This window comes from Meriones unguiculatus, chromosome 3, assembly GCF_030254825.1.
Source record: "Meriones unguiculatus strain TT.TT164.6M chromosome 3, Bangor_MerUng_6.1, whole genome shotgun sequence".
Lineage (NCBI taxonomy): Eukaryota > Metazoa > Chordata > Mammalia > Rodentia > Muridae > Meriones > Meriones unguiculatus.
The window spans coordinates 56237237-56255158 of NC_083351.1; the positions used below are offsets into that span (position 1 = coordinate 56237237).

The following is a 17922-nucleotide window of genomic DNA, read 5'->3' on the forward strand; positions in this document are numbered from 1 at the left end:
TTGGCCCGACAGTTCTTCTGTCTCAGTGTATCAACAGGAAGGGCAGCTTCCCGTTCTTGTTCTCCCTTCTTTCTCCGGGTGCCAGCATCCACAAATTGGGCCAGCAGCTGTGGCTTGTCAATACTCCCTTCCTTTCTCACCCTGTGTCTGTCTGCTTCTCCATTCTCCATTTTTACTTCTTTCCTTATGAGCCCTCTGCACCACAGCTGTGGGCCCGACTCACCTCACTCCTGATTATGCCCTGAGCAGCCACGCAGCTGCTTCTCTTATTGGCCTTGCTTTTCACCCATCCTGCCCAAGCTCCGTTCTCTGTATGGCCTTGGCCTTTTTTTTTTTTTTTTTAATCTAATTACACTGCTTCCCTAAATATTTTCAATTCAAAAAGGACCTAATAGCCAGGCTTGCAGAACCCACTGTTTCCTCAGTCTGACTTTCTACTCCTCCCCTTAGATAATCTCAGACCTACAGGACAGAGCCACACTAGTCTCTCTTAGACCTCAAACCCCTTAAATACCATTTTCCCAACGCTGATTTCCCTATGTGCCATGAACTCGTTTGGAGTCAACAAAGCCCCGTTTCTGGCTCTTGCAGACAAGCCTCTTTCAAGGCCTTCCTCAGACAACCCAGCCACCCTCTGCCCTAGCTCCCCCTCATGCTGCAGCACACTGGGATAGCCTGTGCCATGTGACCGCGCCTTGTTTCACTTCACTCTCGGACTGTTGACTCTTTTGGGAGGACTTTGTTCCTGATTCTGTTTTGGATACCCAGTTGGTGTAGCTAGTCTATGAACAATGATCTCCATTAGAACCAACTTGACTGTGACGGTTATAGAATGACCAATGATTTGTCCAGCCTGAGATCTCTGATCCTTCTAGCTGTCTGGTTCAATATGTGATATTTGATATTTCATTTCAGATGTGAGGTGGAAAAATAAATTCTGGGGTAAATCCATGGAAATTGTCCCGATTGGCACAACCCACGTGATTCTGCCCACGTAAGTCCCTCCGAGTTAGGAATGTGAGGTCTCAGGCCAGAAACCCACGTAGGGGCAGGGTGCTCACCATCCCCCTGGCTTGGAGGTGATGCTTTTCTCTTTGACTCCATCTGCAGTGAGTTCAGGTAGCCTCCTCCCGGCAGGCTTCACAGTCTAGTGTTTCCTCTCACTGGATGGAAATGCCCCCTTCAGTTCACAGATCTCGAAGCAAAGGCTTTTTTAAAAAAAAAAAAAAATCCTTTCTGCTTCCTTCCAAGATGAAAGGTAATTTTTCTTTATCACCATGGTCCTGCCTTGCTGTCAGGATGCCCTCAGAGTCAGACAAGGCTTTCTTTATAGGCATCGCCAATAGCAAAGTGATGGTGAGTCTGGGACTCCAGGCCGGGCTGTCGGCAATCCCCTGCTGTTGTGCCCTTTCACAACATGATGGTTGGTCACGCTGCCACACATTTCTTGTCATTAGTGCCCTCACCTGCCTCAGAGGACATATAGGAAAATTAGACAGGCGTTATGTATAAAGCTCTTAAGATACTGCTTACTGTTTCCTCACAGTTGTTTAACTCTAAGCAATGCCTGAATTCTTGCTCATGGGAGAGAGATGTAAATAACATGTGATCAGTAAAGTGTGGGAGCCTGGCCGCCACCCCATTGCATCCTTCTACCCTTTCCCCTCCTCTAGTCGGGCAGCTTCAGACACATCCCCTGAAGCTGTCAATGGAAAGGGGTGGCCGGTGGTCCAGGAGGCAGCCCTCTTGCTAGTGAAGCCCCTGGGGCCTTCAGGAGGCAGGAGGTTGACTGCTGAGGTGTTTTCTGGCTTAAGAGCCTCAGCTCACCTGTCAGCTCGGAGCTTCACTTGACACAGGGTCTGCGAACGAGGATGAGTGGTTCATTCCCTGCCTCAGAGAAAGTCAGATGGCCGGCTACGTCTGCGGCTGGCTCTGTCGGGAGCCATCTCTGACTCGCTGTTCTCTTCCAGCTTTGGGGACCACTTTGAGTGGAACAAAGTGACCTCCTGCATCCACAACATCTTAAGCGGACAGCGCTGGATCGAGCACTACGGCGAGATTGTCATCAAGAACCTGGCTGACGACTCCTGCCAGTGCAAAGTGAACTTCATAAAGGTACCTTGAGTGAGCCGAGCTCCAGTGCCACAGGGCCGAGGCAGCGCCAGGCGCCCTCGGACGCTGCCCTGCCATCTGCCCTCAGTGCAGAGCCGGGGAGACTCTTTCATGGGATGTCACTGGACCAAGCCACAGACACAGGAAGACATCATGCTAAGTGGATGAACCAGTCATGACAGGATGCATTCCAGTCACTTGAATCCCTACAACACAAAGAGAGAAGGGGATGGGGGGGGGATTATCGGCCCAGGTGGAGGGAGGGATAAGGAGGGGGTTTGTGTGTCATGGGTTTGGAATTTCTGTTTGGGAAGATGAGAAAGTTCTAGAAATAGATAGTAGTGATGGTTGTACAACATTGTAGATGCACTTTTTAATAGTTGAGGTGTGCGTTTAAGAAAGGTCAAAATGTAGCCAGACTTGGCGCATGTGCCTCTAATCCCACACTCAAGATGTTGAGGCTGGAGAATTGTGAGTCTGAGAGCAACCTGGAACATATGGTAAGACTCTGTCATGGAAGAAAGAAAGAACTGAGTGAGGGGACAGCAAGGCCAGTCACGCCTTTCCTCGTGGTAAAGCGTGCTTCAGGAAAAGGCGTGACCAGCCATCCCCTTACCAAGGCTTTCCACTCACTTCCGTCCTCTCAATGAAGTCAGCATCCTCTCAATGGCCCACAAGGCTCTGCACCATCAGCCGTGGAATGTATGTACTTACACAGTACACACACACACACACACAGACACACACACACACACACGCCCGCGCGAGCGCCCACTGGCTCGTCCTCTCCCTGCTGCCCCCCACTCCTGTCAGCCCCTGACCACACTGGCCCTTCCTTTCCTCCCTTTCTCCCCAGGTCCTGATGTTACCACCTCTCTCTGTCTTTCACCCTCACGATCAGGTTTTCTTCAAGGCCTTTGTTACCCCGCTGGAGTTATTTCTTTACTTGTCAGTCTCTGTGCTCTCCACACCCTCGGGATCCACCCCCCGCCCCCAGCTTCACAAGAGTAAAATCCTGGTCCGTCCTGTTCATCCTACAGCCCCGGCTGTAGGAACACAGAGCCCTGCTCAGAACATTCAGAGATAGAGAGAAAGGACGGCGGATGTGAGAAAAAAAATGTAGAGTCTCTCTCCAAATTCCTTGATTTGAGTCCCTCCCCTTTTTCCCCCTCCTAGTCTCTTCTTGCTTTTAAAACCCACGGGTACATAAAGTGGCTTTAGGGCAAAACCCTTGTCAACGAATGTTTGCACCTGGCTGAGATCAACATCCCGAACTGAGTGCAGCTTCATCCAGCCCTTCTCTGCACCACCTGTCACCCACAGGGCACATCTGTGAGGCCGGTCAGGGTTCATACTGTAACGTGTAAGTCAAATGAGCTTGTAGACGGACACAAAACTAGCAAATCACAGTGGCCCTACTTTGAAAGCTTTGCCTACGTACATTTCAGAAAGAAGCCAAAGGCAGCTGGGGCAAGGATTTGTTCCCCTAATCCAGGAGGAGCAGCTGTGCACATCTTCTCAAAGCAAGGTGCTCCCTGCCTTGTCTGCACCTTGTCTGCCGTCCTCCCTGTTCTTGTCTCCTCAGGACCAGAGAAAGAATGAGATCATTTGTTTGAGTCAAACTCAGAGCAATCCTCCTGCATCCTCAGAAGTACTGAGATTACTGCTGTACACCACTGCCCCGGCTTTACAGGAAAATGCTTGTTATTTGAGATAAGCATTGAATGTGGAAGGACTCTGGCTATCTCCTTGTGGCTTCCCAGCCAGTCATCAACATCTCATTTGTTGATAAATACCATAAGGGCGGGGGTGGGGGGGGGACCTGACCATTAAACTTAACAGTCTGGGCTCCCTTCTTCCCCTGCCACTTTTACATGGCTGGAGAAATTTCTGATTTCTTCATTCGCGTGTCTGGTGCTGCTGTGTTCCCACCCTGCCTTTGCGTTTTACCAAAGCTTTAAAGGGGAGAAACCGAACCAGCAGAAAACGGCCTGGAAATGCCACCCAGCTTTCCTGCTTTCCAAATACGGCTTCGGTTTCAGCTGAAGATAGTGCCAGGGCTTTTGATTTATGGAGGAACGCCTTCTGTTCATGAAGGGTTTTGAGGATGGCCAGGTAGTTGGGGGAATTTCCAAAGCATCACCTCTAGGGAGTCGGCGCCCCCTCTGCTGGCTGGAGAGTGGTACTGTGTGAACAAGGCTGAGCTGATGGTCCTCAGCTGGGATGAGCAGGGATGAGCCCCAGGCAAGGCTGCCTCACAGACCTCTCCTGAGAAGGTGGCTTGTACAAGGACCCTGCAGCTGGAACAGGCCTAGCATGGAGGAAAGTAATAGAAACTGCAATTTGAGGCAAACTCTTTAACTGGTTTGCAAATGACCATTTTCTTCAGGTAAAAGGAATTATGAGTTAACTTTAAATTGCGATAATGAGAGCTCCCAGGCTTCAGAGTCCCAGTGACATCCCTGGGCAGCTGCTCTTCACACCCCAATTAGCAACCTAGCCAGTGTGCTAGCTACTTGGCAGACACCTAAGAACTGAGTTTTGTGCTTCTCTGTCACGTGAAGCAAAAGCAGGAAAAGCACATGGCCTATACAAACATTCGTTATTGGGTTAGAAACTGCAGATAGTGGGTAACGGCAGTTTTCATTAAATAACAAAAAGGTTTTGCTTTTGTTTTTGTTTTTAAATCCAAAACCTAGCCAGGCTGTGGGAACAGGCTAGAAAGCCTAGAAATAAATCTGCATGTTCCTACTCAATTTCTAAAAAGATTCCCCTAAGACAGGATAAGAAAGGGCAGTTTGTTTTTCAGTAGTGCTGTTGGATATCCACATGCAAAAGAGGGAATATTTGCAATCTGATACCGTGTTAAAATGCAAAATATAAAATGGAACTCGACTCGGCTGCAAGAAAACAGTGGATAGACGGGGAACCGAGTGCGGTAGTTGGGCCTGGGAAGACCAGTACCTTTGACTCGGGACTGAAGCAGGAGGATCACTGTAAAAGCTTTACGGTGAGATCCCATCTCAAACCAAGCAGATGCTAGATAAAGTGCAGCGAGCCAGGCTTGAGGTTAAAGGCTTTCGCTGCAGGCCTCAGCATCTGGATCCGGACTCATGCCTAAAAGTCAGCCACGCAGGCAGCCAGCAGAGAGGTGAATGGATACTCAGGATCACGAGTCATCCAGGAAATGCACATCAAAAGCACTGTGAGGCGTCACCTCGTCGCCTCTTAGAATAGCTGGCAGCAAAAAGATGAGAAGGCCTGAAGAGAAGGGAACCCTCGAATACAGCTGATGGATATGAGTTAGCGCAGCCTTTAGGAAGAATAAACTTCCTCAAAGCGCTGAGCTTCCCTGGAACCCTGCAGGCCCACTCCTGAGTAGACAGCCAAAGGACATGAAGTCAAGACTCACAGAGCCATCAGCACCCCCCTGTCCACCACGATGCTGTTCACAAGAGCAAGCAGAGGACCATCCTAGAGGCGCTCAGCACATAGTTAGGGTGCAGAAGGACAGTGGAATACTGCTCGGCCGTAGGAAGGATGACACCCTGTCATTCACAATGTATACATAGATGAATGCGGTAGATACTGTGCCAAGTGAAATGAGCCCTGCTCATAAAAATTCCGCATGACCTCATCCGTGGGTGGAACTGGAAAAAAAAAATTGACTCCTAGAAGCAGGAAGTAGGATGGTGGTTACCAGAGGTAGGGGTAAGGCCTAGGGGAAAGTACTGATCAAAGGATACAATATTTCTTCAAAGTCAAGAGAGCCGTTAACAATGTATCTATACACTTAAAAATTGCCAACCATGCTAAATTGCTTGAGTTAGCCATTCCTCAGTGCGTACATATTTCGTCATTTTGTACGTGATAAAAAGATACAATTTGTATTGGTTTACTAGATAAACAACCCATAACTGGCCAAATACAAATACCCTTATGGCTTTTTTTTTTCTTTCCCCTGACACGTGGTATCATGAAGTCAAGGTTAGCCCCAGATTTGACTTGCAGTTGAGGATGACCTTGAACTTCTGATCTGGCTTGCCTTCCTTACCGAAGAGCACCGCTGGGCCCGGCCCTCGTTCTTCCTCTTGCTTCCTTTTTCTCTACTCAATCCCTCTAATGAGCGAGTGCCCGAGTGCTACCCAGACCGTTCTCATCTGCACCCTAGGCAAAATACTGGAGCACGAACGCCCATGAGATCGAAGGCACGGTGTTCGACCGCAGTGGGAAGGCTGCGCACCGGCTGTTTGGGAAATGGCACGAGAGCATCTACTGTGGCGGAGCCTCCTCCTCCACGTGTGTCTGGAGAGCAAGTGAGTCTCCCCCAGACCCCAAGCATAGAACAGATGTAGAACAGATGAGCGGTTGCCAGGGAGCAGGAGGGCGGAGCGCTCCCCTGTGTCTCTGGCCGTCCCCTGCCTGAACCGGGTTGGTGGGACTTGACATCCTTGTCAAGCCTACAGCGGCTTCTCAGCCTGGCTGCCAGGTTCCGCTCTGGGTTCTGAGGGCCTCAGAGAGAAGCCAACTGCCAATCCGACGGTGGCCTGGTGGGTTCTTAGGGTTCACACATGCGACTGTAACAGGCCTTGCTGAAATGACAGCAAAAGGCGAGTAATTCTAGAGCAAGAGCAAAGTGTCACTAGAAAAACAGAGGGAGGTAGGCTTTCCAAAGCATGCAGGATCCTCCAAGTGGCCCAACCCTGACAGCCACCCTGGTCTCCCTCGTAATCCTAGGACACTGCCCCTGGAGCATTTGTGTCAGGAAAGATGTGGAGCTCAGGCTGCGCCAGTAACCCCTTAATCCCTCGGTCTGAAAAGAGCTTGGCTCCAAGTTGGAGTCACTTTATTCAAACTGTTGTCCTGAGATAAGGGCTTTAAGGATGGGTGTTAGTCTGGTCAAGGGAGGGAGAGAAGGTTGTGGGTTGAGGTTGGGAGCAAAGGAAGAGGAAAACTACTTAGTGAGCGCCTTAAGCCCTGGGGCCCCATGCTATGCTTTAATAATAAGTTGACGGGTGATGGCCCCGTGCTGTTACCTCTGCGGCCTACTGGTGTCAGAGACACAGATCCACGGGGAAGCATTATGCTACCCATGTTTCCTCCCTGTGTGTAGATGGTTGTAGCAACTCAGTATTGGGACACCTCGTAACCAGATGAGAAGCAGGGAGGCAGGGGAGGGGACTAAGGAGAAGCTGGTCCTAACTGCCCTTTTCTCAAGAATGAAGCATCTTCCAGGCTTCCCAGCCAGCGTGTCCTCACAGCACAGCAGCCTCAAGTGGCTCCCAGCCCATCCCCATGCCAACTGTGGCCAGCAGGGGAGGCTCAGCTCATCTGAACTTGGCCTGTGAGCTCCCCTGGCCCATGTTGAAGGAAATCAGCATCATTCCCCCCCCATTCTAGAGCAAGAGCAAAGCATCACTAGAAAAACAGGGAAGTAGGCTTTCCAAAGCATGCAGGATCCTCCAAGTGGCCCAACCCTGACAGCCACCCTGGTCTCAGGTGACAAGCGCAACATAGGGCTTGGCTCCCATGTTCAAGTTTAGGATGGGTACACAGAGAACTGGATCAGCTGCCAGTGGGACTTGAAGAGCTCCAACAAGGATGTCTGCGGCGAACATCACGGAGGACGTGTGTGTGTGTGTGTGTGTGTGTGTGTGTGTGACCAGCAGGTGTTAAGACTGTAAGGGGATGTCTTGAGTCTGCATTGGTTCTCCCTGGTGTATACCCAAGTCGCAGCTGAGATCAAAGTTAGGGCGAATTAGAACCTAACATTCTACTCCCGGGATGTGAAATTTTAGAGGCTTATGAAAAGAGAGACAAGGAGGAAAGAAAAGACTAACTGCCCTCGGGGAGTTAGTTATTGTTGTGGTTGCTACAGTCCCAGGAGTTTACCTTTTCTGCACGAGCACAGGTCTCCTGCAGTGGGAGTGCAGCCAGTTAAGAAAAGGCCTAGTGGGTTTCATTAATCGATTTTTAAAACTTGATTGTACATGCGTGCAACTGTGTAATATCAGTGCAGGGATGTGCATGCCCTGGCACAGATGTGGAAGTCAGGACAGCTGTGGAGTCAGTTCTTTCTGCCTTGCAGGTTCTGAACTCAGGCAGTCCTGAGTGGCATCTCACTGGGCCCCTGGTGTGTACATTTGAATAACAAATTCTGTGCCAGCTCAGACGATACAGATGCTTCACAGCACTGAATTAATTCACTATAGGACCAAGGCAAAGAGACCATATCCCTGAGATTTAAAAGTCAGACAGAAAAATCTACAGAGAAATGCTCAGTAGCTATTTGTTAGTCAGAATATTTTAATAGAAACAGAACAGTCTAGAGCTAGGGATGAAACATAGCGGGTCTGAGATGAAAAAGGTGAAGGAATTAAACTAACATAAATGAATTGCAAATTAGACCTGGGTGGTTTATTTCTCTTTCAGATCCCATGCCAAAAGGCTATGAGCAGTATTATGGCTTCACACAGTTTGCGTTAGAGTTAAATGAAATGGATCCATTGTCAAGGTCTTTATTACCACCCACCGACACTCGGTTTAGACCAGATCAAAGGTAAGGATTTTTTCCAAAGATCTTTCTCTCCAGAGACATTTAAAACAATCTACAAAAAAAAAAAAAAAATGGTATTCACAACTGCCTGGCCCTCCAGAGCCTGATATATGGGTGCTGTCATCAGGAGTACAGGAACAGAGTGGGGGCTTGAAGTAGCTCTCTCAGAGGGACATGGAAGGAAAGATTGCTATGTAAGATTTAATTTTTCAGAAGCCTTAACAATGTGGTAAATATAGGTGCAAAACTAAATTCAAAGATAAATGATCAGCATAAATCTGTACTCAAGCCTAACAGTTGGCTTTGTTCCAGAAAGCAGTAAGATAGGGAGAAAACGGACTTGGGGAAATGAACAGTTCACAGACAAGAAACTCAAGTAGTCCTTAAACATGGAGAGAAAACCAGGTGAAAATACCATTTCTTCGATTGGCGAAAATGAAAAATAAAAATTACAAAAAAATCTGTGGCTGTTAACAACATGCTGTAACATAAATTAATATTTAGTGTGTAAAATATAATATAAAAGGGGGAATATAAGTTGCTGTAATTTTCTATAAAGTGGGGTTTCATAGTATATCAATTAAAGACTCACTCTTTTGTCCAACAATCCTAAGTCTAGAGGTTTCTTGAAGAGACACACTTTCCTATGTGTAAATGCTGGCTGTCCAGAGTCGTACAATCCAACACTAAGTGTAATGCTAAAAATAGTAGGACCAGCCCAGTGTCTGTATGTGGAGCATATTTGAAATAATCAAGGTGCATCCACAAAGCAGATTACTACACAGCTATTAAAAATGCAGTTGTCCAGCCTCTACTAGGCGTTGTTAAATAAAAAGCAAAGCAAAACAAAGCTGTTTTGCTCCCATGTATGCTCTTTAAATGGAGGAAGGGATAAGAATCTATATCGCCATTTGAAAAATATGTACCCAAGAACTGAATGATGTGGCGTTGCCGTCATGGGAGAGCGGGGGAGAAGAAGGCTGACTGGGAGCTTTCAAGCCCTGGATCACAGGAGGTGATGCTCTTTCGGGCTCAGAACGCTGCGTGATGGTCGGAAGAAGGGACGGGATGTAGGGGATGAAGAAGGGGCGGGATGTAGGGGATGAAGAAGGGACGGGATGTAGGGGATGGTTAGTACCCAGTCTTGTACATCGAAGTGGCTGGTTGTTCTTTTCCAGTGGGTAACCCTTTTCTCCTTCCCTCACTCCCCAGGCTTCTAGAAGAAGGGAATGTGGAGGAAGCTGAGGTGCAGAAGCAGAGGATCGAGCGGCTGCAGAGGGAGAGGCGGAGGGTCTTAGAGGAGAGCAGCATGGAGCACCAGCCCCGGTTTTTCAGGTTTGGGCCTGGGAGGGTTGGTGGGGGTGGCCAGCCTTTCGGGACAAATGGCAGCTTCTGTGTAGCCATCGCTGTGCTGAAACAGGGGTTGGGGCCTTTCTCATTGCCTCCCTTGCTCCTTCCCGGTGTTTCCGTGTAGCAGAAGAGAGGGACACTGTCAGAGCTGGTCCCAACGTCCGGCAGCCTTGTTACATTTGCACCTGGGCCTGGCTGCTGGCATAGACTGGTTTTGCGCGATGACAGGCTAGTTGATGACAGAATCAATCCGAGATCCTGTGCCTAGAATCGGCAGTTCTGATACACCCGTGCTTGAGTTTGGTAGATCCACTTGATCTTTACTTTTAAAATAACTTTTTGGAACCAGGCACAGGTGGCTTGTGGTCACACTTGTGATCCTAGCATGGGGGAGGCTGAGGCAGGAAGTAAGAGGTAAGAGTTTGAGGCTAGCTTGGGCTACGCTGTGAAACCCTGTCGATAGACAGGTAGATGGATGGGTGGGTGGGTGGATACATACATACATAGTTGAGAAGGTCTCGTTTAACATATACTTAGAATCATAAAAGGTCTGTGAGCAACTATAGCCTTTTACTGTCTCTCTTCTCTTATTTTAACTGAGAGAAATAGGGGGGATTTGAAGAAGGAATGAAATGTTCCAGATGGGGCTGTCCTTCACCTGACCATCTGGCCAGAGCTCTGTGTGGTTGGGGATTTTGTTGTAGCAGCTTATATAGAGGATGCAAACTGTTGGGTTCACTGCTGTCCTACAGCTGGTTGTTTGGGGTGGGTCTGGGTCCATTTATCAGTAAGGACAGCAGGAGCAGCTTTCAGAAGGCTCTAGGGACTAATCTCAGGGCAGGGAAAGGGTCTATATTCCAAACGCTGAGAAAGCCAGTCCTGGTGGCCCAGACCTGTAATCCTAACACTCAGACTGCAACAGGAGGACTGAACGGTCAAGGCCAGCCTAGGCAAGCTAATAATGACAACAGAATCAAACCTATGCCTCTAAAAGGAACTAAAAGAGCACCAGAACGTATGCTTCATTCTTAAGGAAGTGTCCGTGAGCTGTCATCTATACCCACAGCGGAATACCACTCAACTGCTTAAAAGGAACGAGGAACCACTGTTTCTGAGGTCCCGACCAAGCTTACCTGTATAAAAAGCAGATGGTAGATGTTCCTGGCTCGGCAGGCCGTAAGGCCTCAGCAGTTAGTCAGGGCAGTTGTTCAACAACATAAAAGCAACCATAGATAGTAGCTAAAGAAATGGGTAGGGCTGTGTTCTAATAAAACAACCTTTCAGAGATATGCAGGGCTGGGCACGTGGCTTGGTGGTAGAATTCTTGGAGAGCGTTCATGAGACCCTGGACTTGAGCACCACAAAACACACAAGCACTGGAGGCTGATTGGGTCCTTGTTCTTGGTTTGCTGACTTACTGAGGAGCAGTGAGGGCGGACACACACCTTACTGTGTGAATGGTCTGTAGTAGCAACTATAGTGTCCACTGCCCAAAGCGTGGAGCCCTGCCCGGGACTGTGAAAGGGAGAGAAGGCGTCTGTGTAGCACACGTGAGTGAGTTTTGTCCAGCAGAAGGAATCTGACAACATTACTGTCTTGGGAGCAGACGAGGCTGGGAGGTGGGGCTGCCCAGGAAGCATTGGCTCTGTTTCCTTTTGTGCCTTCTGAATGTCCATCTGTGTAGCAGGGTCTCTTTCCCCAGAATAGGAAACCAAGAGTTCTCTCTCAAAACTGTTGTGGTGTTTACTTCCTTTTTGTTTTGTTCTATTTGGCTTTATGCTAACATAGACTTTGATCAACCAAGTTGACTGTGTAGTGTTTAGTCGCTCCCAATGTGGTGGCTGCCAGCCCAGCTCTGTTGTTGTACAGTACACAGAGAGGGTGGACAAACACACACACACATGCCACACATACACAGAGACAGAGACACACACACAGACCACACATACACAGAGAGATACACAGAGAGAAAGAGAATGAGAGACAGACACACAGAGAGACAGACACAGACCACACGTACACAGAGAGAAAGAGAACAAGAGAGAGACAAACACACATATACGCAGAGAGAAAGTGAGAGAGACAGACACACAGAGACACATACCACAGGTATACATACACAGAGAAAGACAGACACACAGACAGATACACAGACACACAAAGACAGACACACACCACACATACACAGAGACAGACACATACCACACATATACATACACACAGAGAGACAGACACACACAGAGACAGATAGACATGTAGACACAGAGAAACATATAGAGACTTATCACACACATGCAGAGAGACAAATACACACTCAGAGACAGACACACACAGACAGATACATAGACACACATACAGAGAGACAGACACATACCAAACACACACACACACACACACATACACACACACACACACATGTCCTCTCAGAAGCACCACCTTCCCAGCCTCTGGGCTTAAGAAGTAAATGTCAAAAGAAAGAAATGGCTGCCAGCACCACTCAAATACTCAAACAGCAGGAAAGATGAATGGGTCTGGAATGAGGGTAGGAAGTCGGGGAGGAGGGAGACGGAGGAGGTGGTAGCAGGTTCTGCAAGAAACTGTCTCATCTCTCCCAGGAAATCCAGCGATGACTCTTGGGTGAGCAACGGAACCTACCTTGAACTGAGGAAAGACCTTGGGTTTTCCAAACTGGACCATCCTGTCTTGTGGTGAAAGAGTAATGAAGAGAGCTATATTAGTGAACTTCTCCACATCTGCTTCCGGAAGCAGCACACACCTGTGTCTGTATGTTTAAGAGATAATGTCTAAAATGATGGGCTTGTGCTTAGCTTAGCATTGTAAGTACTGAAGTATATATTTTCTTCAGTAAGTTTCTTTACAATTTCAAGTGTTATAATGATTGTTTATATGAATGTAGAACACCTCGGTATTTCTTTTTTATATATAAACTATTTAATAAAAATGAAAGATTGAATGTTAATGTGTGGGTTAAGAAAAGATTTAACACTAATTTTCCAAAGGTAAGGGGGGGGGGAATCAAATTTATGCCTTATACAATCACACTGGAGAAAAAAAATCTCCCAGGTGCATTAAGAACTAAAGAACGCCCAGGGTTGCTCACCCATGCTCTAGCTATCCAGTTTTAATTGGTAGCTGGGATATCTTTTTGCCTCAGACAGCACTTGAGTTGCTCAGACAGAACAAGTCTGCTGGTGCTGAAGTACCAAGAATATTTTCATTTGCATTTTAGTGGCTAAGGAATCTGTCTGAGGTCACTGGGAAGTGTATTTTTACGGAGATGTGGGCCTCACCCATCTGGAAAGGGAAGCTTTCTCTCCCTGTAGATGTGTTGGCGCTCCCTCCCTTAGAGACACTGCGGTAATCAGAAAAGTCTTTCTTAACTCAGTGTCCTGACCGCGTCCTGGGGAGGCAGCAGGCGTTTCGTTTTTACTCAGTGAGAGCGGAATCCTTGACAATTTAAGAAACTACTTTCATCTTCCTGCCCCAACCCCTGGTTTGCAAGCCCTCCTTTTGGGACCCTGTTGTGGATGAAAATGTCTCCTGTTTAGTATAAGTCATACGGTAACAGCCCACAGCAGTTTGACCTTCTCAAACTTCAGCCAAGTCACTGGTGGCTTTAAATAACCTGGCATGTCCTTCTCCCGAGCAGCTTTGGTATTCTCTACCTCTTACTGAGAACCGTACTTTCAACCTTGTACACAGTTTGACCATCTGCCTTATAGACAAGCGTCAAGCATTCTTCTGTGTCGTCCCCAGAGAAAGCTGCAAGGGTCTTACGTCTTTCCTTTCTTCTCTTTCGTAATCCTCTGAGTTCTGCATCTGTCTCAGATAGGAGCTACCAAAGGGAAAATGCTGCTCTTGTGTCTTCCGTCAAATCACGATATTAGACTGTATGAAGTAGCTGACTTGTGTCATCAAAACAATTCTGACTTCAGCCCAGAGCACTTTAAAACCAAAGCCTGATTGTTAAGCCTTTGGCTGGAATGTCTGTAGCTGTTCTATGAAACATTGTGTGCAATGGTCAGGGAAAGAGGTTTCTGTAGAATTTGTTTGAGGGGGCCCGTGACAGCAGCTCAGCAGGTAAATACGTTTACCGGGTAAGCCTGGCACTGAGGGCAGTCTCCGGTACCCACATAAAAGGCGCAAGGAGAGAACCAGCCTCAGAGTGGACCTGCGGCACAGCACATAACCAACTGGATGACACCGAGTTTTCACAGCGGACTGTGGAAGGGGAACCAGTAGTCTCTGGAGCCTACAAGTGTCTTGTCATTTTAAACAGCTCATTAAATATTGGTTCTTTTATTCTGTTCTATGGAGACATCAAGATGAACACAGTGGGACTCTTCATTTCCGTTTCTAAACAGCTGGACGGTGCAGCCCGATTCTTCAGTTGCTGTTTTGTTCTTTTCCTTTTCAAGCGCTATCCACATTCTGCTCACAGACATGGGAAGAGGGCTGTAGATTTAGGGGGTCTCAGTGGGGAAACAAATCTGGTGTACACAATGAGAGGATAAATGTGGGATTTTGGTAACGTTGACTGTTAAATGGGCCTACTCGAGAGCCTGGCTCAAAGAAGAAGTAAAAACAATGAAAACAAAACAAACAAAAAATAATAAAAAATGTACCACTGGAATGAGCATGGCCTGATGGTGCCAGTTGTTTGAAATTTCTTAAATTATCTCATGGTGTGATTTCTGTTGACTTCAAGCTTTATTTTGGAATCACATAAACTGCTGGCCCAAACGTCACCTCTGTAGTCACCTTACTTGAATCAGGGATGGGAACGAAAAGAATATGTTCCAGAGCCATGTGTGAATTTTGCAATTCACCACCAGTGTCTTGATAAAGGGCTTTCTGAAATGCAGATAATCTGGGCCTGCGTGCTGCTACTTGAATCTTAAAACTCCTTTCAGGAAGGACGAGGCTGCTATGTTCCTCCCATCCAGCCTAACACACCCTTCCACCAAGTTTGTATATCCAGGGCTTGTGTGTTTGCAAAAGGAAAAGAGAACTGTGGTGTTGTTTTGAGAACTGAGGTAATTTCCTGGGCTCTTTCTCAGATACATCTCACCAAACACTGCACCGTTTGATGTGCGTGTTTCAGCTCCGCATTAACTGCCCCATTTCAAGATTATGGTAAGTTACAGATAATCTCCCAGTAGTGTTACCTTGTGCTAACCACATGCTGCACTTCATGTGTTAACTCCCTTTTCAGTACTCACTGCCCCAGATTGCAAGGCGACATTAAGGAATGAGCATCTTCAGTGTTGCAAAGGAGAGGCCCAGTTCCCTCCACAGGTCCTTGGATGCCTGAAGGCTGGTCTTTCAATGGTGGTGATAAAAAGCCTCGGTGCAGCTTCCGTCTGCAGTGCCTGATGCTAGGATCCTAGGATCCTTCTGGTACCTAAGAGGGGCAGTTCACCTCCCAGACATGGGGTGGGGGCCAGTTGGGTACTAACTAAATAGCTGCAGTTCACATTCCAGACACCAGGGGGAGTCTGGTACTAACTAAACAGATGCAGTTCAACTTAGACTCAGGAGTGGTCTTGTTCTAAACTGATGGGGGTTGGCCTTAGGTCATAAAAACAATACCTGCTAAGTAACAAGAATGCCTCAGCAGTCCCCAAGTCTTCCAGGGCCTCTGGGGGCCTCTGAGTGAAAACCACACAAACTGTTAGCTCCATTTAGGCTGCTGTTTTCCTCATATCCTCTTTTTAATTACTTCCAATAAAACATTGGCTCAGCCTTCTAGCGTGGTCTGTCATGTGCATTTGCCAGATTTATGATGAGTTGTTTTACTCAACCCTTAGAGGTGGCAAGCCAAAAATAGAAGTAAGGGTTGCTTTGCTTTCCAATGAAGGCCCACTGTGCACACTGCAAGCTCTCTCCGGGGGCCTGTGGTAGCTATTGTGCCCTCCCACCCTCTAGCTACTAATAAGAGCTCTAAGTAGCTCTCATGACCTTAGGAATAGGAGCTATAGTGTTCGGGCAGCATCTATTTGAATGTCTTTGGTTTTGATATCAACATCAGCATAAATCTATTTTTGCTAGCAGATTCAAGCTATTTTCACAGGCTCCGTTTTCTGTCTTGTATTGATCTGTTTATTTTTCTTTGTTGGAAATCCACATATCAAACATGTATCTGCAAATCGAGGTGGTCTAAAGTGCAAGCCAGTTTTTTGTTTTGTTTTTTGGAAGCTGGGGATGCAGCGATCAGAAGTGACTCGTTTATTTCATTCATGATGAATTTTTTTATCTTCCTCTGTTACCCCAGAGAATATGCATTCTGGGGGTGGATATGATACTTGTAAATCTTCTTCTATTAACCATTTGTAAAATCTAAGTCCTACCCCACTACCGTACCCCTCTGGCTTTCCCAAAAGCTCCTTTTAGTTTGCTGTCTCTCCTCCCTTCTGTAGCTCATTGACTGAAAATAAAGAACATAGCAAAGGCCGCCTTTGTCTTTGTCTTTCCTGGTTGTGAATAGTTGTGGTTGATGGGAGGGACAGCAGGATGTTGCCTGGAGTCTGTCTGGAAGAACGCAGCTGCTCACCTGAAGTGACAGATACTGAGACGGTGAACTTGGCAAGCATTTCCCAGCATGCCCTGCCCTTGGAATGGCCACTAAGAGCTCCAGGGGGGTCACCTCTACTCCAAGCAAGCCCCTACTTTGTTCACCTTTACTGTGCTGTGGAGATGCCATTTTGTGTGCATCAGAACATTAAGGGGCAGAGTGCTGACTATGCCTGTGCGGTCAGACAGACTGTGGCTGCTCCATCTTCCCATCCAACTTGCATCCCTGAGCACTGAGTGGACTTCATTTGGCTCAAGTGGGTGTGTTCCCAGCATTGTTTAGAATAACGTGGTTCTAAAGGAGACCTGAAGAGCAGCTTAAGAAAATTTAAAATTATTGGCCACTGTATGCTCAAGTTGCTATTAAAGCTCCAAGGTTCAGACAACTGAGGAGACAGTTTGGAGCAGTACACTTCAAGCCGTTAGTTTAAAATTCTAGTCATGTTCTTGTTACACCCATAAAATGCCAGTGTGTTGGTAGTCATTGTCATGAGGAGCGAGGAAGCGAGGACTATCTCCCTGGCTGGCGTTCTACTCACACACTTCAGAGTAGTTCTTCCAGGGAACATGGCCCAACCCAACAGATACAAGAGAATTACACGAAGGGCTCAGAGCAAGTGTGAAGCAGGGGAGATTAACAAGGCAGGAAGCCATGACTGCCTCAGTGGCAGATGGAGCTCCCCCAAAACGAAGACACCGGCAGGAGTATGGCTCTGGAGTCCATGCCGCTTTGTTAGACAACCCAAAACTGGCTAGAAGAGCTAGCCCCACCTACATCTCGAATCAACCATTCGTGTAATGGTTCTAATGAGCTGGGAGGAAGCTTTTCTTCACTGTCCTTAAAGCTCATGGACTAGAAAAGACATTAAGATTCTTAAATTTAGTTAGAGTCCTGGGAGTAATTCACACGTATGTATGTATAGATCTGTGTGTGCGCGCGCACACACACACACACACACACACACACACACTTTAACCCAGGTGTTTCAGACCTAGACAGCCCAGGGCACTGTGTTGATGAGCGTTTTAACACCACCACAGGACTGAGACAGAACTGTCATGCTGCTAAGACCAAGTTTCTTTTCGTAGATTCTGTATATGGTATTATAGCATCTTTAAAATTGAAAGTGGAAACTAGGCGACCTTAGATTGGATTGGATTGGACTGGATTGCAGTTGGGCTTCTCTTGACACTGCAGGTGTGTGCTTCCGTGCCCATGCTATTTCTGAGGTACTTTTCAAAAGGGCTACATGAAAGGAGGCCCCAGCTGCTGGTGTGACAGAGTCCTGGGAACACATTTATGGAGCAGG

At 47.4% G+C, this 17922-nt stretch overlaps 1 protein-coding gene across 10 annotated transcripts in view; it reads left to right on the forward strand.

Annotated features, from left to right (window-relative positions):
* Osbpl3 (oxysterol binding protein like 3) overlaps positions 1–16492 on the forward strand; it is a 165373-nt gene extending 148881 nt beyond the window's left edge. For all 10 annotated transcript variants that reach the window (XM_060380014.1, XM_021631085.2, XM_021631093.2 and 7 more), the window contains 6 exons: positions 916–994; positions 1971–2115; positions 6284–6428; positions 8545–8671; positions 9881–10003; positions 12634–16492. In XM_060380014.1, coding sequence (XP_060235997.1) covers positions 916–994; positions 1971–2115; positions 6284–6428; positions 8545–8671; positions 9881–10003; positions 12634–12730 — 716 coding nt within the window. In that variant the 3' untranslated portion in view covers positions 12731–16492. The remainder of the gene's footprint in view (positions 1–915; positions 995–1970; positions 2116–6283; positions 6429–8544; positions 8672–9880; positions 10004–12633) is intronic.
* Positions 16493–17922: the final 1430 nt, after the last annotated feature.